This window comes from Schistocerca nitens, chromosome 1 (genome assembly GCF_023898315.1).
Source record: "Schistocerca nitens isolate TAMUIC-IGC-003100 chromosome 1, iqSchNite1.1, whole genome shotgun sequence".
NCBI lineage: Eukaryota > Metazoa > Arthropoda > Insecta > Orthoptera > Acrididae > Schistocerca > Schistocerca nitens.
The window spans coordinates 1,051,606,235-1,051,632,595 of record NC_064614.1 but is presented as its reverse complement, the minus strand read 5'-3'; the positions used below and the strand labels follow the sequence as shown (position 1 = coordinate 1,051,632,595).

The window sequence follows — 26,361 nt, the reverse complement described above, 5'->3', positions numbered from 1 at the left end:
AAGAAGGTTGTATACATGGAAGAAGCCTGGAGATACTGACAGGTTTCAGATAGTTTATGTAATGGTAAGACAGAGATTTAGGAACCAGGTTTTAAATTGTAAGACATTTCCGGGGGCAGATGTGGACTCTGACCACAATCTATTGGTTATGAACTGTAGATTAAAGCTGAAGAAACTGCAAAAAGGTGGCAACTTAAGGAGATGGGACCTGGATAAACTGACTAAACCAGAGGCTGTACAGAGTTTCAGGGAGAGCATAACGGAGAATTTGACAGGACTGGGGGAAAGAACTACAGAAGAAGATTAATGGATAGCTTTGAGGGATGAAGTGGTGAAGGCAGGAGAGTATATAGTAGGTAAAAAGACGAGGGCTACTAGAAATCCTTGGGTAACAGAAGAAATATTAAACTTAATTGATGGAAGGAGAAAATATAAAAATGCAGTAAATGAAGCAGGCAAAAAGGAATACAAACGTCTCAAAAATGAGATCGACAGGAAGTGCCAAATGGCTAAGCAGGGAAGGCTAGAGGACAAATGTAAGGATGTAGAGACATATCTCACCAGGGGTAAGATAGATATACTGGAAAATTAAAGAGACCTTTGGAGAAAAGAGAACCACTTATATGAATATAAAGAGCTCACATGGAAACCCAGTTATAAGCAAAGAAGGGAAAGCAGAAAGGTGGAAGGAGTATATAGAGGGTCTATATAAAGGCGATGTACTTGAGGACAAAATTATGAAAGTCGAAGAGGATGTAGATGAAGATGAAATTGGAGATATGATACTGCGTGAAGAGTTTGACAGAGCACTGAAAGACTAGAGTCGAAACGAGGCTCCAGGAGTAGACAACATTCCATTGGAACTACTGACAGTCCTGACAAAACTCTACCATCTGGTGAGCAAGATGTTTGAGACAGGCGAAATACCCTCAGACTTCAAGAAGAATATAATAATTCCAGTCCCAAAGAAAGCAGGTGTTGACAGATGTGAAAGTTACCGAACTATCAGTTTAATAGGTCACAGCAGAAAAATACTAACGCGAATTCTTTACAGACGAATGGAAAAACGGGTAGAAGCCGACGTCGGGGAAGATCAGTTTGGATTCCGTAGAAATATCGGAACACGTGAGGCAATACTGACCCTACGACTTATCTTAGAAGCTAGATTAAGGAAAGGCAAACCTACGTTTCTAGCATTTGTAGACTTACAGAAAGCTATGGACAACGTTGACTGGCATACTCTCTTTCAAATTCTGAAGGTGGTAGGGGTAAAATACAGGGAGCGAAAGGCTATTTACAATTTGTACAGAAACCAGATGGCAGTTGTAAGAGTTGAGGGACGCGAAAGGGAAGCAGTGGTTGGGAAGAGAGTGAGACAGGGTTGCAGCCTCTCCCCGAAGTTATTCAATCTGTATATTGAGCAAGCAGTGAAGGAAACAAAAGAAAAATTCGGAGTAGGTATTAAAATCCACGGAGAAGAAATAAAAACTTTGAGGTTCGCCGATGACATTGTAATTCTGTCAGAGACAGCAAAGGACTTGGAAGAGCAGTTTAACGGAATGGATAGTGTCTTGAAAGCAGGATATAAGATGAACATCAGCAAAAGCAAAACGAGGGTAATGGAATGTAGTCGAGCTAAGTCGGGTGATGCTGAGGGAATTAGATTAGGAAATGAGACACTTAAAATAGTAAAGAAGTTTTGCTATTTGGGAAGTAAAATAACTGATGATGGTCGAAGTAGAGAGGATATAAAATGTAGACTGGCAATGGCAAGGAAAGCGTTTCTGAAGAAGAGAAATTTGTTAACATCGAGTGTAGATTTAAGTGTGAGGAAGTCGTTTCTGAAAGTATTTGTATGGAGTGTAGCCATGTATGGAAGTGAAACGTGGACAATAAATAGTTTAGACAAGAAGCGAATAGAAGCTTTCGAAATGTTATGCTACAGAAGAATGCTGAAGATTAGATGGGTAGATCACATTGAATAGAATTGGAGAGAAGAGAAATTTGTGGCACAACTTGACTAGAAGAAGGGATCGGTTGGTAGGACATGTTCTGAGGCATCAAGGGATCACCAATTTAGTATTGGAGGGCTGCGTGGAAGGTAAAAATCGTAGAGGGAGACCAAGAGATGAATACGCTAAGCAAATTCAGAACGATGTAGGTTGCAGTATTTACTTTGATATGAAGAAGCTTACACAGGATATAGTAGCATGTAGAGCTGCATCAAACCAGTGTGAGGACTGAAGACCACAACAACAACAACAACAACAACATCGTAAACGTTTTCCACTACAAAGAGAGAGACAGTTTTCATAACAAAAGATTTCGCATAGTAGCTCTGCGCACAAGAGAAATTACGGGTATATGACAGATTTTTTGCACCCATTCTATTTAGCGACGAAGCGTCATTCACCAACAGCGGTAACTTAAACAGGTTAATATGCACTACTGGGCAACGAAAATTCACGATGGCTGCGAAAAGTGGAACATCAGCTATCTCGGCTGGTTAATGTATGGTGTGGCATTATGGGAGGAAGGATAATTGGCTCCCATTTTATCAATGGCAATCTAAATGGTGAAATGTATGCTGATTTCATACGTACTGTTCTACCGATGTTACTACATGATGTTTCACTGCATGACAGAGTGGCAATGTACTTCCAACATGATGGATGTCCGGCACATAGCTCGCGTGCGGTTGAAGCGGTACTGAAAAGCACATTTCACGACAGGTGGACTGGTCGTCGAAGCACCATACCATGGTCGCCTGCACATTCACCGGATTTGACGTCACCGGATTTCTTTCTGTGGGGAAAGTTGAAGGATAGATAATATTCTTCTCGGGTATGTAGCCGGATCATAAAGTCTTCATGACACAATATTTCCGCGGTCCAACTGGCCGCCATCTTCAGGTGAGAGTGCTGGTGCACGATCTCGCCGGAACTGACTTCCCAGCGCAAGCGCGGCCCCTATATAGTCCGCAGAAGACCCACAACGCGTGCGCGAGAAGGAGCCGTAATTGCCCTCTAGCGCAGTAGACATACCGCGCCACCAGTGGTGGAAACAGGTGAAATCGAGATATCGCTGTCAAAAATTAAAAAATTTTATTCCGACGATCGAAACACAGACCGTTGTTTTTTAATGTCAGATAACACCGGGTCCCAAGTCTTACTTAAAAGATAACCCTTGTCTCTATTAATAATATTGTCAGATAAACGAATCTCTATGGATTCCTTTAAAACACAGTCCCAATAGCTAGATGCAGGGGCAACCATTTGTGTCTCGTCATATAGCATTCTGTGTCCCTCGGTGAGACAGTGCTCCGCCACTGCAGATTCCTCAGGTTGAAGCAGCTGTGTGTGCCGCTGATCCTCAACACATCGGTCCTGAATGGTCCGGATTGTCTGACTAATATACGCCTTCCCACAGTGGCAAATGATCTTGTACACACTGGGCTTCCTCAAACCCAAGTCATCCTTAACAGAGCCAAGGAGCGCTCTAATCTTGGCTGGCGGACGAAAAATACTTTTGATGTGATATCTTTTGAGAATCCTTCCTATCTTCGAGGAAATGCTCCCAGCAAAAGGCAGAAAAGCCACCGATTTGCAGGTATCTTCTGGTGGTTCAGGCGAAGGTCCAAACTGGAGAGCACAACGGATCTGTTTATGTTTATAGCCATTCTGCTTGAACACGATCTTAAGATGGTCCAATTCTTGTGTGAAGCTTTCTCCATCTGAAATGGCATAACCTCTTCTCGCCAACGTCCGCAGGACCCCCGTACGCTGGAACGATGGATGACAGCTAGAAGCATGTAGGTAACGGTCCGTGTGCGTAGGCTTTCGATAAACACTGTGTCCCAGTGTCCCATCATCCTTTCCGTACACCAGAACATCCAGAAACGGAAGCTTTCCATCACTTTCCACCTCCATGGTAAACTTGATGCTAGGACTCAGGGAATTAAAATGACCTAGGAGGCGGTCAAGAGCTTCTCTCCCATGAGGTCACACCATAAACGTATCGTCAACGTACCTCCAAAAACAGGTTGGTTTTAAGGACGCCGTCTTCAGCGCCATGTCCTCAAAATCTTCCATAAAAAGATTGGCGACTATTGCGGACAATGGGCTCCCAATAGCCACTCCGTCAGTCTGTTCAAAATATTTGTCATTGAATAAAAAGTACGTCGACGTCAACACGTGGTGACAATGCCTGATTGTTTCCTCATCCAGTTTCTCACCAATTAATTACAAGGATTCTTCCAGAGGAACCCGGTTAAAAAGCTACACGACATCAAAGCTCACAAGAAAATCCCAGGGACTAAGAGAAAAGGACTTCAATCTCTGAATGAACACCATCGAATTGGAAATGTGATGTTCGCATTTACCGACGTGAGGGCCAAGAACAGATGCTAAATACTTGGCTAGATTGTAGGTAGGAGCACCCATATTACTCACGATCGGACGAAGAGGGACCCCTTTCTTATGAATCTTGGGTAGACCGTATAATCTCGGTGGCACGGCAGCATACCTGCAAATCGGTGGCTTTTCTGCCTTTTGCTGGGAGCATTTCCTCGAAGATAGGAAGGATTCTCAAAAGATATCATATCAAAAGTATTTTTCGTCCGCCAGCCAAGATTAGAGCGCTCCTTGGCTCTGTTAAGGATGACTTGGGTTTGAGGAAGCCCGGTGTGTACAAGATCCCTTGCCACTGTGGGAAGGCGTATATTGGTCAGACAATCCGTTAATAGGAATATAAAAAAAGGGAGGAAGGTTTATCTGTTTAGCAAGAGTAATAGAAGGCAGATTTTAGACTACCTAACAGATCGAAACGAAAATTTCTGTTCCGACACTGACAATGTTGAGTGTTTATGGAAAAAGTTCAAGGCAATCGTAAAATGCGTTTTAGACAGGTACGTGCCAAGTAAAACTGTGAGGGACGGGAAAAACCCACTGTGGTACAACAACAAAGTTAGGAAACTACTGCGAAAGCAAAGAGAGCTTCACTCCAAGTTTAAACGCAGTCAAAACCTCTCAGACAAACAGAAGCTAAACGATGTCAAAGTTAGCGTAAGGAGGGCTATGCGTGAAGCGTTCAGTGAATTCAAAAGTAAAATTCTATGTACCGACTTGACAGAAAATCCTAGGAAGTTCTGGTCTTACGTTAAATCAGTAAGTGGCTCGAAACAGCATATCCAGACACTCCGGGATGATGATGGCATTGAAACAGAGGATGACACGCGTAAAACTGAAATACTAAACACCTTTTTCCAAAGCTGTTTCACAGAGGAAGACCGCACTGCAGTTCCTTCTCTAAATACTCGCACAAACGAAAAAATGTCTGACATCGAAATAAGTGTCCAAGGAATAGAAAAGCAACTGGAATCACTCAACAGAGGAAAGTCCACTGGACCTGACGGGATACCAATTCGATTCTACACAGAGTACGCGAAAGAACTTGCCCCCCTTCTAACAGCCGTGTACCGCAAGTCTCTAGAGTCTAGAGGAACGGAGGGTTCCAAATGATTGGAAAAGAGCACAGGTAGTCCCAGTCTTCTAGACGGTTCGTCTAGCAGATGCGCAAAACTATAGACCTATATCTCTGACGTCGATCTGTTGTAGAATTTTAGAACATGTCTTTTGCTCGAGTATCATGTCGTTTTTGGAAACCCAGAATCTACTCTGTAGGAATCAACATGGATTCCGGAAACAGCGATCGTGTGAGACCCAACTCGCTTTATTTGTTCATGAGACCCAGAAAATATTAGATACAGGTTCCCAGGTAGATGCTATTTTTCTTGACTTCCGGAAGGCGTTCGATACAGTTCCGCACTGTTGCCTGATGAACAAAGTAAGAGCCTACGGAATATCAGACCAGCTGTGTGGCTGGATTGAAGAGTTTTTAGCAAACAGAACACAGCATGGTGTTATCAATGGAGAGACGTCTACAGACGTTAAAGTAACCTCTGGCGTGCCACAGGGGAGTGTTATGGGACCATTGCTCTTCACAATATATATATATAAATGACCTAGTAGATAGTGTCGGAAGTTCCATGCGGCTTTTCACGGATGATGCTGTAGTATACAGAGAAGTTGCAGCATTAGAAAATTGTAGCGAAATGCAGGAAGATCTGCAGCGGATAGGCACTTGGTGCAGGGAGTGGCAACTGTACCCTAACATAGACAAATGTAATGTATTGCGAATACATAGAAAGAAGGATCCTTTGTTGTATGATTATATGATAGCGGAACAAACACTGGTAGCAGTTACTTCTGTAAAATATCTGGGAGTATGCGTGCGGAACGATTTGAAGTGGAATGATCATATAAAATTAATTGTTGGTAAGGCGGGTACCAGGTTGAGATTCATTGGGAGAGTGCTTAGAAAATGTAGTCCATCAACAAAGGAGGTGGCTTACAAAACACTCGTTCGACCTATAATTGAGTATTGCTCATCAGTGTGGGATCCGTACCAGATCGGGTTGACGGAGGAGATAGAGAAGATCCAAAGAAGAGCGGCGCGTTTCGTCACAGGGTTATTTGGTAACTGTGATAGCGTTCCGGAGATGTTTAATAAACTCAAGTGGCAGACTCTGCAAGAGAGGCGCTCTGCATTGCGGTGTAGCTTGCTCGCCAGGTTTCGAGAGGGTGCGTTTCTGGATGAGGTATCGAATATATTGCTTCCCCCTACTTATACCTCCAGAGGAGATCACGAATGTAAAATTAGAGAGATTCGAGCGCGCACGGAGGCTTCCAGACAGTCGTTCTTCCCACGACCCATACGCGACTGGAACAGGAGAGGGAGGTAATGACAGTGGCACGTAAAGTGCCCTCCGCCACACACCGTTGGGTGGCTTGCGGAGTATAAATGTAGATGTAGATGTAGACCATTCAGGACCGATGTGTTGAGGATCAGCGGCACGCACGGCTCCCTCAACCTGAGAAATCTGCTGTGGCGGAGCACTGTCTCACCGAGGGACACAGAAAAAAATGGTTCAAATGGCTCTGAGCACTATGGGACTCAACATCTTAGGTCATAAGTCCCCTAGAGCTTAGAACTACTTAAACCTAACTAACCTAAGGACATCACACACACCCATGCCCGAGGCAGGATTCGAACCTACGACCGTAGCAGTCCCGCGGTTCCGGACTGCAGCGCCAGAACCGCTAGACCACCGCGGCCGGTGAGGGACACAGAATGCTATATGACGAGACACAAATGGTTGCCACTGCATCTCGCTATTGGGACTGTGTTTTAAGAGAATGCATAGAGATTCGTTTATCTGACAATATTATTAATAGAGACAAGGGTTATCTTTTAAGTAAGACTTGGGACCCGATGTTATCTGACATTAAAAAACGACGGTCTGTGTTTCGATCGTAGGAATAAAATTTTTTAATTTTTGATAGCGATATCTCGATTCCGCGTGTTTCCACCACTGGCAGCGCGGTATGTTTACTTGCGCTAGAGGGCAGTTACGGCACCTTCTCGCGCACGCGTTGTGGGTCTTCTGCGGCCTATATAGGGGCCGCGCTTGCGCTGGGAAGTCAGTTCCGGCGAGATCGTGCACCAGCACTCTCACCTGAAGATGGCGGCCAGTTGGACCGCGGAAATATTGTGTCATGAAGACGTTATGATCCGGCTGCATACCCGAGAAGAATATTATCAATTATTACGCCGGGAAAGCCTTCGTAGTCACATCAGTTGAAGGATATTTGCTATCGTGATCCAACGACAACGCCTGACAACATGCGTCAGGGCATTGTCAATGCATGTGCGATCATTACGGAAGGCGAACTACTCGCTGTTGAGATGAATGTCGTTACACGTATTGCAAAATGCATTGAGGTTGACTGACATCATTTTGAGCATTTATTGCATTAATGTGGTATTTACAGGTAATCATGCTGTAACAGCATGCGTTCTCAGAAATAATCACAAAGGTAGAACTATAACATTGGAACAACCGAAATAAAATGTTCAAACGTACCTGTATTCTGCATTTTAATTTAAAAAACTTACCTGTTACAAACTGTTCGTCTCAAACTGTGAGCCATATGTTTGTGACTATTACAGCGCCATCTATCACAAAGTGAAAAAAGTGGTCCAACTAGAACAGTCATATTTCTTTATGTACTACACGAATATGTAATAAAATTGGTGGTTCTTTTTTTAAAAAAAATGAAACGCAGTTTATGTCCATTTGACCTATGGCAGCGCCATCTAGAGGACCAACCATAGCGCCATCTGGTTTCCCCCTTCAAGCTAGACAAGTTTCGTTTTTGTAGTTTTTTCGTTTGACACTTATTTCGTGAGATATTTGGCCCGGTCACGATCAATGGACCACCCTGTATAATATTGCGGGGAAGGCGAAATAAAGACTGAGCTTTGTTGGCGAACACTTAGAAGATGCGACAATCCCACTAAAGAGACAGCCTACATTACACTTGTCCGTCTTCCGCTGGAATATTGCTGCGCGGTGTGGGATCCTTACCAGGTTGGATTGACGGAGGACATCGAAAAATTGCAAAGAAGGGCAGCCCGTTTCGTGTTATCGCGCAATAGGCGCAATAGGGGTGAGAGTGTCACTCATATGATACGCGAGTTGGGGTGCCAGTCACTGAAACAAAGACGGTTTCCTTTGCGGTGAGATCTATTTATGAAATTCGAATCACCAACTTTCTCTTCTGAATGCGAAAATATTTTGTTGACACCCACGTACTTAGGTAGAAATGATCATCATAATAAAATAAAGAGAAATCAGTGCTCGAACGGAAAGATTTAGGTGTTCCTTTCTCCCACGCGCCCTTCGAGAGTGGAATGGTAGAGAAATAGTATGAAAATGGTTCGATGAACCCTCTGCCAGGCACTTAAGTGTGAATTGCAGAGTAATCATGTAGATGTAGGTAGATGTAGATGTGGTAAGATCCTATGGACCGAACCTCAGAGGTCATCGGTCCCTAAGGTTACATACTACTTAACCTAACATAACTTACGCTTAGGACAACACACACACCCATGCCAGAGGGACTACTCGAACCTCCGACGATGGAACCCGCGCGAACTGTGACAAGGGGTTGTGACCGGGCGGCTACCCCGCGCTAAAAACAGAAAGGTATCGTAATTTTGCGCAATTTGAAAAAGATACGTAAGTTTTACATAAATGCGAACTGCGCTGTTAATACGGAGAGGTGGTTTCAGCGCTATTTTTGTCTGAGTAGGTCTGAGAAAACATTTACATTCATAATGACACAAGGTGCTGGAGACGTCCTTTGCATGAGACGCACATTTGCTCTGGATTTGAAAAACCTCCCCGTCGTGCACGCCAGAGACCTTCGCGCTGAGTTATACTACTGGCCATTAAAAATGCAGCACCATAAAGGTGGTATGCAGCAAGCGCTAAATTTCTGTGAAGCGTACTATGTACAAACGTTCAGCATTTCAGTACAACCACTAAAACTGTGTAGGTGTAACGACGTCTGCTTTCTGCAAATCTGGAAGATTTATTTCTTTAGTAAGAAGTGTCATTTGAGTATTGTTTGTAGGAATATCGTTAAGGAGAAACGCCTATCTGCACCTATTGTACGTCGACAGTGGCAGTATCGTGACCCATCGAGACTGAGATTTATTGTGCCCCAATACTGATGCTAGCTTTTGTCTGCATCCCACGGCTGTCGTGTGAATATGGTATCAATGAGTTTAGGATAGCTATTCTTAGCGTCTGCAGTATCTCAACGGCCCCAGCTTCTAGCGCCCAAGAGGACGAGCATATTGGTGTTAACATCGTCTGGGTCGTTAGGCCGCGCAGTTTTCCTCCTAACTTCTTAGATGAACGACGTTTAGATTCTTCTGCTGATATATACGTCAAGATTCCACTAATATTACTATACAATTCAACAATATTCGATTCATCTGCTGGTATATACTTCCGGATTCCACTGGTATCACTATACAGCTGAAGACTGTTCGATCATTGAAGAAGCTTGAACAGGAATATCACACGGCCTGAAGGTTCAGAAGATTTTTTCATAACTACAACGGCCGCGAAACCCGGCCGACGTGGACAAACGACAGTGTTCACTCGACCGTGCTGGGTCTTACGGCAATATCAAATACCATTAGTCAGCAAATGGGCAAATTTTGCAGCAAGGTGCGCCCTCACTGACAGAGAGACGACCTCTGAGGCACGACGGAATGTCAGCATGGTGACCATTTTTGTGGCTTCCTTTGATGTGGCAGCAGAGAAAGTGCTCGCCAACAATGTGGCGCCCAGTGGCAACACCCAACACCAGCGTGAGCGGGACACCCCTTTTGTCTTTTCACGTCTATCTACAACATGACGATGAATGTATGGTCGTGAAAGCTTGGAAGAGACGAACGTTATAAGATTGCACTTGCGATAATCATTCGGACTCTGCATCTTGCGTCATGGCGTGGGGTTCTTTTAGCTACACAACACTCTAACCTCTGCTGCGCAGTCCACAATATGGGAAGCAGAAATTACATTTACCACCTATTGTCTCCGGTGGCTGTGCTATAAGTTCGAGGTGCATGTTACGCTATATTTCATTAAGATAACAAGAAAACATGTCCGTATTTTCCTGATCTGCCTGCATACAGACGGTGTTCAACTGTTATCCCGGACAGCTCGTTCTTTAGAAATCTTGCCATTAGTTTGCAACCACTGCGACTGCTAGATCCTGGCGTAGTGATGAGGCAACGTTGACTGATGTATGATCGAAATTCATCCGCACATCACTATGACTTGCAGAACTGACCACTTGATATCACCAGAGGAGAGCCTTCCACTGTAAAAGAGTGAGTGTAATATTGTGTTGTCAGTATAGAAGCAGTGACAACAAAGTATATCTCTCACGAGAGCTTGCTGACTTCGAATGTGTACTGCCACCGTATGTCACCTGAGTAAAACATTCATGAGGGACTTCTAAAAGTGCCAAAATAAACTGTGGGTGTCCTGATTTTGAAGCGGAAATGAGAAGAAGTAACCAGAGCTAATCCAAGACCAGGCCAACCTGAATGACAGGAAGCGTCGAGTATTGCGGAGAGTGACAGCAGAATCATCGCATGAAATCAGCGGTGGAAACACTTGTCAGTTCCAGAGCGGTACATGATGTCCAGCTAGCACAATGACTGTGCGTAGAGAGTCAGAAAGGATCTGATACAGTGGTGGAGCAGCTACCCATAAGCTACACATTTCTATTGCCACTGCGAAGCGGCGCTTGAGATGGGGTAAAGAGCGAGGCCACTGCAAGGGAATGAATAAAAACAAGTCATCTGGAGCAATGGTTCAAATGGCTCTGAGCACTATGTGACTTAACTTCTTAGGTCATCAGTCGCCTAGAACTTAGAACTAATTAAACCTAACTAACCTAAGGACATCACACACATCCATGCCCGAGGCACGATTCGAACCTGCGACCGTAGCGGTCGCTCGGCTCCACACTGTAGCGCCTAGAACCACAAGGCCACTCCGGCCGGCCCATCTGGAGCAATGAAACACGCTGTATCCTGTGGCAATCCGGTGGAAGGGTTTGCGTTTGGCGAGTGCCTGGAGAACGTTACCTGCCATCATGTGCAATGTCAACGCTGAGGTACTGATGATGGGGTTGCACATTCTTATGATGTGGTCCCTTACTGCGGGGAAACGACGTGGTCTTAGGCGCCTTGCCACGGTTCGCGCGGCTCTCCCCCCGTCGGGCGTTCCTTTATGGAGCATGCGTGTATATGTTGTCCTTAGCGTAAGTTAGTTTCAGTTGGATTAAGTAGTGTGTAAGCCTAGGAAGCGGATGACCTCAGGAGTTTGTTCCCATAGGAACTTACTTCCACCACCACCTATTGCGGAAGGACCTAACTCGTTTTGAAGCTCTGTGTGCTATGCATACTAGAGGAACAGAACGAAATCGATGATCGAATCAGCATGAAAGTGCACCCCATCATACTGCACCGCTTACGACGCAATGTTTTCTGGACAATAACTTTCCGGAAATAGACTGCCTGCGCAGAGTCCCTACCTAAACATAGTGTAATGCATTAGGGATGAGCCGACCACAGTAGACGAGCGGTTCTAGGCGCTTCAGTCGAGAACCGCGCTGCTTCCACGGTCACTGGTTCGAATCTTGCCTCGGGCATGGATGTGTGTGATGTCCTTAGGTTAGTTAGGTTTAAGTAGTTCTAACTCAAGGGGATTGATGGCCTCAGATGTAAGACCACAACAAATTATTTTTTTCTGTCCTTTCTGGTGCTGCAACTTTCATTGGCTGCAGTGCAAGCGGGCAGGTCAAGTTCTTGACGTTGTTCCTTGCTATAATCCACGTACTTGAGAGTTGCAGAAATACTTTTATCGTTACCGTGGCAGCTGCTTGCAACAGGTGTTTTTACGTGATTTCAGGACTCCCTGTCGAAGTCTGGTCTGCACAACAGCCAGGAGACAATTGGCACAGATCCTCTACACACGTCCAGTGCGACTGCAAAAGCGGCCACATTGCACCGACGAATAGGTAAGGTATACAGCAGTAACTTCCTGTCTACCACTCTTACTAATGACCGTACTTATCTGAGTGAGAGTTCTCCCCCCCCCCCCCTCCCTCCTGCTGTGTACATCAGTCATCTGCCTAATCTAATTTCTGCTCTAGTATAATTTCGCTGTTGCTACAACGTAACGTTGTAATAATTCTAGAGAGGAAATCTGACAATGCTGGCAGCCAGAGAAAACAGTTTTTCCCTGGAACATGACAGGTATTTCCTGTCGGTGGTAAACTTTTCTGTCAGCTGTATGTAAGGCCTTGGGGAGACGTAATTATATTGGATTTTTCATTGGCTACATAGACCCATAAAGCGTATCTCCTCGATGTTATGTGAAATTTCTGGAGAATAAAACAGGAAATAGGTAACTTAATCGTGAACTAATTTGCTTCGACTCAATGCTTTTCCACAGATCTAAGACTAAGGGGCTTTCTATGACGTGGACTAAGGTAAAAGACAGAGACATTTTCATTGGCGCCTACAATAACTGTCATAAACTAAAATGTATGGAATCTAAAAAGTGTGAAATACTGCATAGGGTACGTAGTCATTCACTGTCCAACGAAACAGTTTACCGTGTTTACATATTACAGCATTTAAGATGTAAAGATATTGGAAAGTTAGATTGACCTTACATTGCGCGGTATCAATAGTAATATACCTGTAAAATAGTTAATGTTGTCGATTGGGTTCAGCATAGTTTCTAATTTATCTTTCTTATCACCGCTGGCTTGTAAGTTTTTAATAAGTTATATTATAAATTTATTATTATCTGTCATTTTAATTTTTAACGATCATACGCCACATACTTTTATCATGTTTACGTATTTATTTTCCTATTTACTATTGTAAATCTTTGTGTAAGAAAACTATTTTATGTTGCAAATGTAATAGTAATTGGTTATGAAGCTACATCATATTCCATGCCTATAGTGTAATCGTATATGAAACTATATCATAATGTGTCTGCATTTGTTTCTTTCACTTCGTTTTAATTTACATTTCATTTAATAATTCCTCTCATTTGTAATTTATGAGCTAACGTCCTGCACGAACTCTTGTGTACTTTCTTAAATTCATTTTGAATCTGTACGTACATGATTCCCGCCCTCGTTGTTTAATGCGCGCATAGTTCCTTCATGGATTTTAAGTTCATACATTACATAACTCATTTATTTGTTGTTTTCATTCCTCTTTGATAGCCAATTAATCGCTGTGTGGATGCTAACGCTCCAAGTCGTCGCTTGTTTAAATCATAAGCATATCTCCGACAGATGGTTAATGTTGTCTATACATAAAGAAAAGTATTATCTTCTCAGTAATCGTCAAATCGTGAACTACATGTTTAAACCAATATTTATGAAATTAGTGAATTTACTCATGGCACATTTGTTGTCTATATCTTCAGTTACTTTCAGAAGTCAAATTAATTATAAAATTAACTAATTTAATGAGATTTAACTTTGAATTGCTAGTGTACCCAAATATTACCGCAAAAAATTATAAAAATGAGAATAGTGAATAGTTGAGGGAGTGTGAATGAGAACAGTGGCAAATTTAACTTTACAAACGTAATGACAAGTTTTTAATCATCCTACTATAGCTACAAATAACTGATGAACCTTAGAAAAACAATGACAAACAAAAGTCAGAAAATGGATGGTGCTTGATTGGCAAAACTTTCATTGGGAAGGAAACTATACAAATTCTCCCGTGAAACAATCTCGTCTACAATATAAATTGACTTTGTTTACAGGACTCCAATGCGAGGCCCATTTGTATTCAAATTGAGTCAACTACGATCAAGTACACCACAAACTTGCAAACTCTGTGGACTGGAGTTCTGATTATTAGAATGCGGAAAACGTCCCTATAAGAGCCCTTTCTACTAGAACAGGGCCGGCCAAACGCTGCACAGTGTGCAGACGTGCGGAAGTGCTGCACATGTGCGCACGTGTGCGACAGCGAGCGACAGCGACATCTGTTATTAGACATGTGTCCTAAATGAACGGCGGCGGCTCCACTTCCCTGTTTATGTGGTAAAAGCAAGAGCGAAACATACCCAGTCTCGTTTACCCCTGGTGACCGTAACCTTAACAGAGAAGGCAGGTACTGTGAAAAAGCAAAGGACGGGAGATCTATCTTCTCAGTCGTTTAAAAATGACTGGCAACTGCAATTATTTTTTGTAGCCGTTGGCGAAAACTCACAGTGTTTGCTGTGCCACCGAATAATAGGCGGCCAGCGTAAGTTTTCAATTGAAAGGCACTATAATACATATCACAAAGACGAGTGTAGGGTACTCAACAGTGAAGAACGGCAAGCAAAATTAAATGTCCTTAATAAAATGGATGAGACACCTCAACTCGATTTTACTGTACGTCAGAGTAACTGACACTTCTTGAACACTTAGTTTCTTGTGTTACATTTATGTCTGTTTTACTGTACGCTGTACAATGTGCTGTTTTCAATTTTCCAGAATGACAATCACACTGAATCTCAACTGCGAGCAAGTTTTCAAATCGCATTAAGAATTGCACAATCTGGGAAACCCTTTTCCGAAGGGGAGTTTGTGAAAGGGTGTCTGTCTGATCCTGCAGAACTTGTGTGTCCCACGAACGTTGACAGGTTTCAAGAAATCAGTCTATCCAAACAAACAGTGGCAAGATGTATCAGTGCTATGGCCGGCGACGTGCACAGGCAGCTAATAAATAAGGCTAAAGACTTTGTTGCTTTCTCTGTTGCGCTCGATGAAGAAACAGATCTTATAGATACAGCCCCGGTTGTGATATACATACGAGGTGTCGATAACGCACTTTGTGTAACAGAGGACGTTTTGGACTTAGTACCTTTGATAGGGACTACTACAGGTGCGGACTTATTCCAAGCTGTCGAGCAAGCGATTGATGGTATCGGTATGGACTGGAATCGGTTAGTCTCAGTGACCACAGATGGAGCACGATCAATGCAGGGCCATCAGAGAAGACTCATAGCACGGAAACGCAAAAAGTTAGGGCGCACGGACGAGACGTTGTATGGAATTCACTGCTTTCTGCATCGAGAGGCACTTTGTGAAAAATCGGTAACGTTAGCAAACGTCATGCAAATTGTTGTGCGTACTGTAAACTATCTGAAGACACATGGGCTTACGCATCGCCAGTTTCGGCTGTTCTTGGAGGAATCAGGAGCGGAGTACGGCGACATACCTTACTATACCGAAATACGCTGGCTCAGTCGAGGTAAAATGCTGAAAATATTTTTTGATTTACGTGTGGTCATAGTAACATTCTTACATGAGAAGGGAAAAAGTGAACCTATGTAGGAAGACCCTTGTTGGATATCAGACCTTGCATTTCTCGTGACCATTACGTCTCGCGTGAACAGCCTGAACGTCAGTTTGGAAGGTGAAAATAATTTAATTTCTGACGTGTTGGGAAAAGTAAATGCCTTTGAAAGGAAGCTTCCGCTTTGGGAGAGCCAGCTATTGACAGAAAACACTGCACATTTCCCGACTCTTGGACTGGTCCATGAAAGTGCTAGATTTCAAGAATACGAGTCAATAATTGTAAAAATTAAGGAACATTTTCGAGCACGATTTGCAGATGTTACGAGTTTGTCTCCTGTCATTCGCCTCTTTGCTCGACCGTTCTCGTCGTCAGTTGAAGACGCTCCGAATGATCTGCAGATGGAAGTGACCGACCTACAGTGCAATACAAGACTGGAGGACAAGTTCCTTGCAGTGCGAAGTACAAAAGAATTCTACGAAAATTTTTCACAACAAGAATTTCCAGGCGTGCATCGAGAAGCCGCGAGAGTTATGTCCATATTCGGGTTGACATGTTTGTGAAAGATTTTTCTCGGTGAAGAAAATGAATAAATCAAGGTTTCGATCAAACATAAGTGATGAAAATCTTCGCAACTTCTTGCGTTTTTCAATGAGCCGTGCTTTTGTGGCCGATATTAACTATATCATTTCTCATGACCAGTGATAAACGTGTTTGGATTTATTCCTTTCATAATTAAAAATTGTTGTATACTAACTGTGCATTATTGCCTCATTCTGCTCCATGTTACATTATTATCAGGAAAATTAGTCATTAAACCGATTGTTCCAATGTACGAGGGGCGTTCAGAAAGTAAGCTCCGATCGGTCGCGAAATGGAAACGACTATGAAAATCCGATAAAGCTTTGCACAGATGTGTTGGGTAGTGTGTCTAGTATAACCCCAGTTAGCATCACGTCGCTCTTCTCATTTCTGACCTCGCAGTGAGTGCGTAAAGATGTCTAGAAAATAGTGTCTGCCGCCAAGTACGAGGGCCTGGTGAGAAATTTCGCCTGAAGCTATGCAGCTAACATTACATAACTGTCGTGCTGTTTCTTCTTCAAGACAATTCTCAGCCGCATTCTGCAGGGGCAATGAAGATGCTCCTGCATCGTTTTCAAATGGAAATGTGAGATTACCCACAATACAGTCCGCAATTGTCTCCCCCTGAGTTTCATCTCTGGTCACATGAACCGCTGTCTTTGAAGACAACATTTTGACACAGACAACGAGGTGTCGGCCAGCGTGGAGAATTGGCGGAAAGCACTGGCGGCTGCCTTCTATGATGAGGCTATTGAAAAGTTGGTACAATGCTATGACAAAAGTCTAAGTCAGAACGGCGACTACGTAGAGAAGTAGCTGAAAGGTGTAGCTAATTGTTACAAGTAAAAGATTTCTGATGTTCACTATGGTTTCAATTTGGCAATCAATCGGAGCTTACTTTCTGAACAGGCCTCGTATATTTACATTTAGTTTTTTTTTAATGTGTGAAGGGCTACGCACAGCTGAAGTCGATAAAACATAACATTCATCTAATTGTCGGCTATTATGCAGATTTCAGACGGAATTGATGAAAGATATAGCAATAATGGTATTGAAATAACAAGTGATCATCGAGAGTCTGGGGTTATCATTCTGTTCAGAGGTCAGTGAGACAGAAATTATGTGGGTGTAACTGAGGGCACCGAGAATTAGTTATAGGAAACCTTGCATTAGTTTAATGTTATTTGAAATCATGAATAAGGTTCGTTGGAAGTCGCTAAGTGCTCTCTTTCTTAAATACTAGATCAAAAACATTACGCGTATTTACGTGCCGTCAGTCAAGCTGTCTTAATAAAAACCCACGGTTGTTAACTGTATTACTTGTCTTACTGGGTTAAACTGTTAACATAAAAGTAGACGCCTGAATGAGTAGACTGTGACAGTATTTTAAATGTTTAATACGCGAAATACCTCCCCATGGTTGGCTTGCAAGCTGTGGAAAGAGCACTAGAATGCGCCGGTACAGAGTATCCCAGCAAGTGGATAAAGCGGCATCTGTGCGCAGAAACATGCACTACATGAACGCTGGCGGCTGCGGCGTGCACGTTGTGACCCGGAAGTTGCACATGTGCAGGAGCACCGCGCGCATGCAGAATTTCTGGCCGGCCCTGTACTAGAAGAAAGAAGAAGTTGAATGCTGACGAGTACTTGGTTATATGGGCCAAAGTATCGAAGTCCCCTTCAAGATCACCCGCCTAGCGAGCAACCTACAGAGGTACTGCCACCAAAACAAAAAGTGAATATGTTTTTTTTAAAAAAAAGGGAGGGAGATAAGGAAAGGAGATATGGATATTTATTGTCTATAATCCAACATATATTCGGTCGAGACGACTAGCGGAATGACTTGTTATATGTGTGTATCGAGAGCGGAGGGCGTGGACATGCTTCCAAATGTCAACCAGATGCATACTATGCGCCAACATTGGGGTAATTCCGGGCAAGGGGTATATCGAGGAAATTGGTCTTTCGGTGCAAGTACACAAATAAAATCGCCGCCTGGGAATAATAGGTCGTGTCGACCTTGAAGGAGCGGGGCAACTTCGTCGGTGCATAGATGTTGATGGGTCGTATATCAGGTACTGTCATTGCTAATCCCCGTGCCGTGATGCCTTCTTTAAGAAGTATTGCTGTGCCTCTACCAGCTTAGAAGGCGTGTGATAGGTAGGATACTTACCCGCACATGACAGGGAATTCATCGACGTATACGTCTTGTAGGAGGACGATGTGGATGTCTGCTGCTTGGAGCATATATATGGGTAAGGACATCCTAATCTGCGGTCGTATATTATTGATATTGATAGAAGCAAGCCGATATGCTTAGTTTCGTCGCATGTATATCGGCCATGGGAGCTTACGCCGCCTGCTGTTGTACTGGCACGTTATGTGACCTAGTCTTACCCGCCGTCGTTGGTTATAAGTTGAACTGAATCGAGTTATCGAGTGGTTGAACTTTTCTATGTAGCACGCATGTCGTAAATCTAACTATCCAACTTTGCACTCGCTCTACAAAATAGTTGCCGGTCTACCTGCATCTATTGCTACAGTGGAAAGAAGTTTTTCAAAGTTGCGGCGTACAAAGACATGGCTGAGGTCGACAATAATGGAGAAATCCTCCTGGAGGATCAACTTAATGGCTTAGCTCTGTTGAACACTCACCCTGATATTGATTGTCCTATTGCCGATGTGTTTAACCAATTTGTCAGGAAGAGTAGGCGCATGGAACATATCATTTAAGGAAGGAAAGAATTGTAACTTTTTTATATCATATGAGAGCATTGCCCTGTATATGTGTGTAATGAGTTTAAATATAATATTCTTAAACTTTGCATGTAATTTGGCTATTTTTTATTACGGTTACATTAAAGGTAGCTCAAGATATCCTTAGCGCCCCTCCTTGAGGTTTTTCTTTAATCGCCACTGTCGGGGACAGCACTAATAGTGCAGTTCAGAGGCAACCAGTACGGGAAGTCCCAATTAAAATGGTCTACCACCCTCACTTTTAAACACCAAAAATTGATTCGTTGCCTTAAAAATGGAAAACAATCTCGCCATTTGCCACGTCACTTTGCCAACATTGCTGGCGGCAGACAAAAAGCTAATTCAAGCTATTGTGTATCCATCCTTTTAGCACGACTTCTCTGGGACGACGGCCGTTTATTATCTTGACCAAAAATAAAAACACCTACAGCCGTCGTTATGATTTTATTTTATTTTGTCCAAACTTATAGCGACAAAATACACTACTGGCTATTAAAATTGCTACACCAAGAAGAAATGCAAATGATAAACGGGTATTCATTGGACAAATATATTGTACTAGAACTGACATGTGATTACATTTTCACGCAATTTGGGTGCATAGATCCTGAGAAATCAGTACCCAGAACAACCACCTCTGGCCGTAACAACGGCCTTGATACGCCTGGGCATTGAGTCGAACACAGCTTGGATGACGTGTGCAGGTACAGCTGCCCATGCAGCTTCAACACGATACCACAGTTCATCAAGAGTAGTGGCTGGCGTATTGTGACGAGCCAGTTGCTCGGCCACCATTGACCAGACGTTTTCAATTGGTAAGAGATCTGGAGACTGTACTGCCCAGGGCAGCAGTCGACCATTTTCTGTATCCAGAAAGGCCCGTACAGGACCTGGAACATGCGGTCGTGCATTATCCGGCTGAAATGTAGGGTTTCACAGAGATCCAATGAAGGGTAGAGTCACGGGTCGTAACACATCTGAAATGTAGCGTCCACTGTTCAAAGTGCCGTCAATGCGAACAAGAGGTGACCGAGATGTGTAACCAATGGAAACCCATACCATCACGCCGGGTGATACGCCAGTATGGCGATGACGAATACAATCATCCAATATGCATTCACCGCGATGTCGCCAAACACGGATGCGACCGTCATGATCCTGTAAACAGAACCTGCATTCATCCGAAAAAATGACATTTTGCCATTCGTACACCTAGGTTCGTCGTTGAGTACACCATCGCAGGCGCTCCTGTCTGTGACGCAGTGTTAAGGGTAACCGCAGCCATGGTCTCCGAGCTGGGAGTCCATGCTGCTGCAAAGGTCGTCGAACTGTTCGTGCAGATGGTTGTTGTCTTGCAAACGTCCCCATCTGTTGACTCAGGCATCGAGACGTGGCTGCACGATATGTTACAGTCATGCGGATAAGACATCTGTCATCTCGACTGCTAGTTATACGAGGCCGTTGGGATACAGCACGGCATTCCGTATTACCCTCCTGAACCCACCAATTCCATATTCTGCTAACAGTCATTGGATCTCGGCCAACGCGAGCAGCAATGTCGCGATACGATAAACCGCAGTCGCGGTAGGCTACAATCCGACCTTTATCAAAGTCGGAAACGTGATGGTACGCATTTCTCCTCCTTACACGTTTCACCAGGAAACGCCGGTCAACTGCTGTTTGTGTATGAGAAATCGGTTGGAAACTTTCCTCATATCAGCACGTTGTAGGTGTCGCCACCGCCGCCAACATTGCGTGAATGCTCTGAAAAGCTAATCATTTGCATATCACAACATCTAATTCCTGTCGTTTAAATTTCGCGTCTGTAGCACGTCATCTTCTTGGTGTAGCAATTTTAACGGCCAGTAGTGTAAAATTAAATCAAAAGAACGGCTGTAGATGTTTTTATTTTTTGTCAAAAGTTACTTTCGTGAAATCTAAGCGATCCAGGACGGCGTATAGGTCTCGCGAGTTCACTTACTACTTTTACCGCAAACGCATTTAAGTCTGCCTAGCTGTGACGTCATGCGAGGCAAACCCTTCTTCTGGGCCTTGGGCACAGCAGACGCAGGCGTTTGGCTGACGCGAACAGATTTATATCTCGGAGCGAAGGTCTCCTTCTTATTTATATAAGGGAGCAGCTGACCGCCAGAGGAACGTCAGTTGTCTACCGTCCTAGGCACAGATGGCAGCATATGAATGGACCCTTTTTCAGACGTCTATTAATTAATATCTCAGTCGTTTAGCAATTTGCAATCTTCTTAATTTTTATGTTAAAAACGTTAGGTTTACTGTAGTCATTGGAAGTTGTAGCTCGAATGTCTTTATACCTTGCTGGGTAGAATTTCTAGAACTGAGCCGAAATTACAACATGAACTCTGAAATGTATTAGTGTTTAAAATTCTTCTGGGTATTATGCCGCGTCATTGCTAAAAACTAACAACAATAATAAACTAAAACCGAAGTTTCGGCCGAATTGCAACGGCGTTCCTCAGGGAACGAGGAAGGCCGTTGCAATTCGGCCGAAACGTCGGTTTTAGTTTATTATTGTTGTTAGTTTTTAGCATAATACCCAGAAGAATTTTAATCAATACGACACCGGCCGCGGAAGCGTACGTTCTTTAAGATTCCTTGTAGTTATTATTATTTACTATACGGCCTTGAAGTTTGTGCAGCTGTATTAGTGCATCAGTGTATTCTAGTGTTTAATTAGTAGTCCAAATTGTAGTTAATCTATCTCTCCAGATTTGATTTTTAGTAAATAACTTGAAAATTAATGGAGGTAACTTATTGGTGTCGCATATACAATTTTGTAACCTGTAGCAGAGGTTACATACGAATTTTCTTTTCAGAGTCTAATATTTAGCACCTTCAATTTTACGTGAAAACGCCGATTTTTGCCAAAATATTACTTTGATAAATTTGAGACTTTTAACTTTTAATTGTCACATACATGTGCATATGCGGGCTAATTGTTGGCTTAGTAGTCATATTATACAGCGCCACTATGTTTTGCTGAAGATCGTATATTTTGCCTAACATCTTCATTTGCCTATTTTGAGACTTAACAATGTTAACGTTAATGTATTGAGGCATACACTGACAAAGTTTGGAAAAACTAAATGGTTCAAATGGCTCTGAGCACTATGGGACCTAACATCTGAGGTCATCAGTCCCCTAGAACTTAGAACTACTTAAACCTAACTACATCTACATTTATACACCGCAAGCCACCCAACGATGTGTGGCGGAGGGCACTTTACGTGCCACTGTCATTACCTCCCTTTCCTGTTCCAGTCGCGTATGGTTCGCGGGAAGAACGACTGTCTGAAAGCCTCCGTGCTTTTACATTCGTGATCTCCTCGGGAGGTATAAGTAGGGGGAAGCAATATATTCGATACCTCATCCAGAAACTAACTAAGGACATCACACACATCCATGTCCGAGGCAGGATTCGAACCTGCGACCGTAGCAGTCACGCGGTTTCGGACTGAAGCGCCTAGAACCGCTCGGCCACCCCGACCGGCTTGGAAAAACTATTTTAATTTTTAATTTTACTCTTAGATTACGCTGCAGTCCCCTATATGCTGAGCACAGGCGCCTTATGAAGACGTAACGCTGATGGAGAACAGGGGTAAGCCGCGGCACACTTAAAGCCCTTGTACCTCTTAAGGAATTCTGCTACCTAGGCAGTAAAATAACCAATGACGGGCGGAGCAAGGAGGACATCAAAAGCAGACTCGCTATGGCGAAAAAGGCATTTCTGGCCAAGAGAAGTCTACTAATATCAAATACCGGCCTTAATTTGAGGAAGAAATTTCTGAGGATGTACGTCTGGAGTACAGCATTGTATGGTAGTGAAACATGGACTGTGGGAAAACCGGAACAGAAGAGAATCGAAGCATTTGAGATGTGGTGCTATAGACGAATGTTGAAAATTAGGTGGACTGATAAGGTAAGGAATGAGGAGGTTCTACGCAGAATCGGAGAGGAAAGGAATATGTGGAAAACACTGATAAGGAGAAGGGGCAGGATGATAGGACATCTGCTAAGACATGAGGGAATGACTTCTATGGTACTAGAGGGAGCTGTAGAGGGCAAAAATTGTAGAGGAAGACAGAGATTGGAATACGTCAAGCAAATAATTGAGGACGTAGGTTGCAAGTGCTACTCTGAGATGAAGAGGTTGGCACAGGAAAGGAATTCGTGGCGGTCCGCATCAAACCAGTCAGTAGACTGATGACCAAAGAAAAACCTCTTACAACGATACAACGCTTGTTCCATCTCACCCTTACCAATGCACTTCAGCACATGGACGCAGAGGGTGTCCGTTTTTTGTCAGATATTCCATCTTTGCGTCATTAGCCGTTTGCACGCCTAGTTTACAGATTCCCCACCTCCCCGCCCACTCGATCATGGTAAGTTCGATTCACAAGTATCGAGCTTAGGACGATACTGGTGTTTCCTAAACTGCCCAGCTCTGAGAAACATATCTTACCGTTTGTGAAAACTGCTGCACGAAAAAAAAATATCTAGTAACAGATATGAATTTTATGTCATAAAATAGTTGCATAAAAATACATAATGGTTAATAGGGTACGTCCACTTTTTGTGCGACGCATCCGTGTGCTACAGCCAGAGTATTTAAATATTCTGGTATTAGGTGGAGGAGGATAGAAATATATTGCAAGAATACTACTATGAATTCGAATCGTTAACGTTGAATGCTGGTGGAACGTTAAGAACAGAAAGCTGACTAATCAGACTTCAGGCGTTTTGTGGTAACATGTCAGACAAAACCACAGACAAGGAAAGAAGTCGCAACATTCGTATTCAGTCTCCTCAGAAGATATGGTCAGCCATTGCAGTACAGAAATATAGCTCATGCCATGGATGGAACTAAGCGAATGTGGAAGAATTATGAACAGCAGTCCCCGATCCGAAACTAAGTCATGCATGCACACTGAAGCACCAAAGAAGACGGTATAGGCATGCATGTTTAAATACAGAAGTTTGTAAACAGACAGAATACGGGGCTGCGGTCGGCAACACCTATTTAAGTCAACAAGTGTCTGGCGCAGTTGTTAAATCGATTACTGCTGCTACAGTGACAGGTTATCAAGAACTGAGTTTCAACGTGGTGATATAGTCGCTGTACGAGCGATGGGACACAGCATCTCCGAGACAGCGATGAAGTGGAGATCATCCCGCACGCCATTTCACAAGTGTACCGTGAATATAAGAAATCTCGTAAAACATAAAATCTCTGACATCGCTGCGGCCGGAAAAAGATCCTGCAAGAACGGGACCAACAAGCACTTCAGAGAATAGTTCAGCGTGACAGAAGTGCAGCCCTTGAGAAAAATTACTGCATATTTCAATGCTGGGCCATCAACAAGTGTCAGCGTGCGAACCATTTAACGAAACATCATCGATATGGGCTTCCGGAGCTGAAGTCCCACTCGTGTACCCTTGATGACTGCACAAAGCTTCACGCCTCGCCTGGGCCCGGCAACACCGACATTGGACTCTTGATGACTGGAAACATGTCGCCTGGTCGGACGAGTCTCGTTTAAAATTGTATCGAGCGGATGAACGAGTATGGTTATGGAGATAATCTCATGAATCCATGGACTCTGCATGTCAGCTGGATCTGTTCAGGCTGGTGGAGGCTCTGTAATGGTGTCAGGCGAGTGCAGTTGGAGTGATATGGACCGCTGATACGTCTAGATATGACTCTGACAGGTGACACGTACGTAAGCTTAATGTCTGATCACCTGCATCCATTCGTATCCATTGTGCATTCCGACGGTCTTGGGCAATTCCAGCAGGACAATGCTTCACCTCAAACTACCATAATTGCTACAGAGTGGCAACAGGAACACTGTTCTGAGTTTAAACACTTCCGCTTGTCACCAAACTCCCCAGACATAAACATTATTGAGCATATCTGGGATGCCTTGCAACATATTGTTTAGAAGAGATCTCCATCGCCTCGTACTCTTGGGGTCTATTGACAGCCCTGCAGGATTCGTGGTGTCAGTTCCTTCCAGCGCCACTTCACACATAAATCGAGTCCATACCACGTCGTGTTGCGGCACTTCTGCGTGCTTGTGGGGAGCCCTAAACGATGTTAGGTGGGTGTACCAGTTTCTTTGGATCGTCAGTGTGGAACTCGTGACTTGCCCAATCAGCAAATGCGTTATGTGTTCAACCATAAGAGATATTCGGAAACCTAAGAAGAGATCAATAGTTCGTGAAAGTACGAAGGTTATGGTGATGTACGAGAATAAAGGCTGAAACAGTTGGTTCTCCATTTTATACTGGCCATATTGTGCTGTTATGTTCTTCAGGCCGAAGATAAATCGGATGCTGCTCTCCATGTTAGTCTATAGCATGCAAGCCTCTTCATCTCGGCGTAGCTATTAGACAACACCTGGCTGAACGTGTTTATTTAGTCATGGCTTGCCTCCCTCTAAAACATATCTCTGCGCTGGCGATATATTCCCCTTCATTGACAAACTGACTATCACTTGACGTCCCAGGATACCACAAATCTACGCTTTGCCTCCTCCATTTTGCAATAGATGGAACGGCAAGTGATGGTACAGGTGGTAGATTGCAATTGTCTTACAATAAGTTTAGGCGCTTGTAAATATGACAACATAAAAATATTTGTCGATTTGTGATTACATTATAAAATTGTTTTCGATGTGAACATTCGAGGCCAGTTCCCTTCGTTTGAGGGGAAGATTTAATTTTGTGCCTCAACATAAATAAATCTACGGCAGAGGCTCATAGAAAGCTGTGTAATACCTATGGTGGGGTAACTGTTGGTGAAAGAAAGTGCAGAGGATGGTTTCAACGTTTCAAGAACAGTGATTTTGACGTCGAAGACCGGCATGGCGATGGAAGAGAAAAGGTTTTCGAAGCTACTGAAACCGACGGGAACTGTCATAGGCGGACGTTATCAAAGGAAATTGAATCGTTTGAGACAAGCACTGGAAGACAAACGGCCACGTTGTTGGGAGAGATATGAAAAGGTGATTTTGCAGCATGGCAACGCTCGACACCGTGTAAAAAAAAAAAAATACATTGACTATTCTAACTACCAGCTTTTTCGATCAGTCGCACAGGGACGGAGTGACCAGAAGTCATACGAACAAGTGCAAAACTGGATCATTTACGAATCTCCTCACAAGG

At 43.5% G+C, this 26,361-nt stretch overlaps 1 protein-coding gene across 2 annotated transcripts in view; it reads left to right on the top strand.

Moving 5' to 3' along the window:
• LOC126238059 (ecdysone-induced protein 75B-like) overlaps window positions 1–26,361 on the top strand; it is a 626,856-nt gene that overhangs the window by 441,934 nt on the left and 158,561 nt on the right. For both annotated transcript variants that reach the window (XM_049947766.1, XM_049947765.1), the window contains exon 5: window positions 12,404–12,512. In XM_049947766.1, coding sequence (XP_049803723.1) covers window positions 12,404–12,512 — 109 coding nt within the window. The remainder of the gene's footprint in view (window positions 1–12,403; window positions 12,513–26,361) is intronic.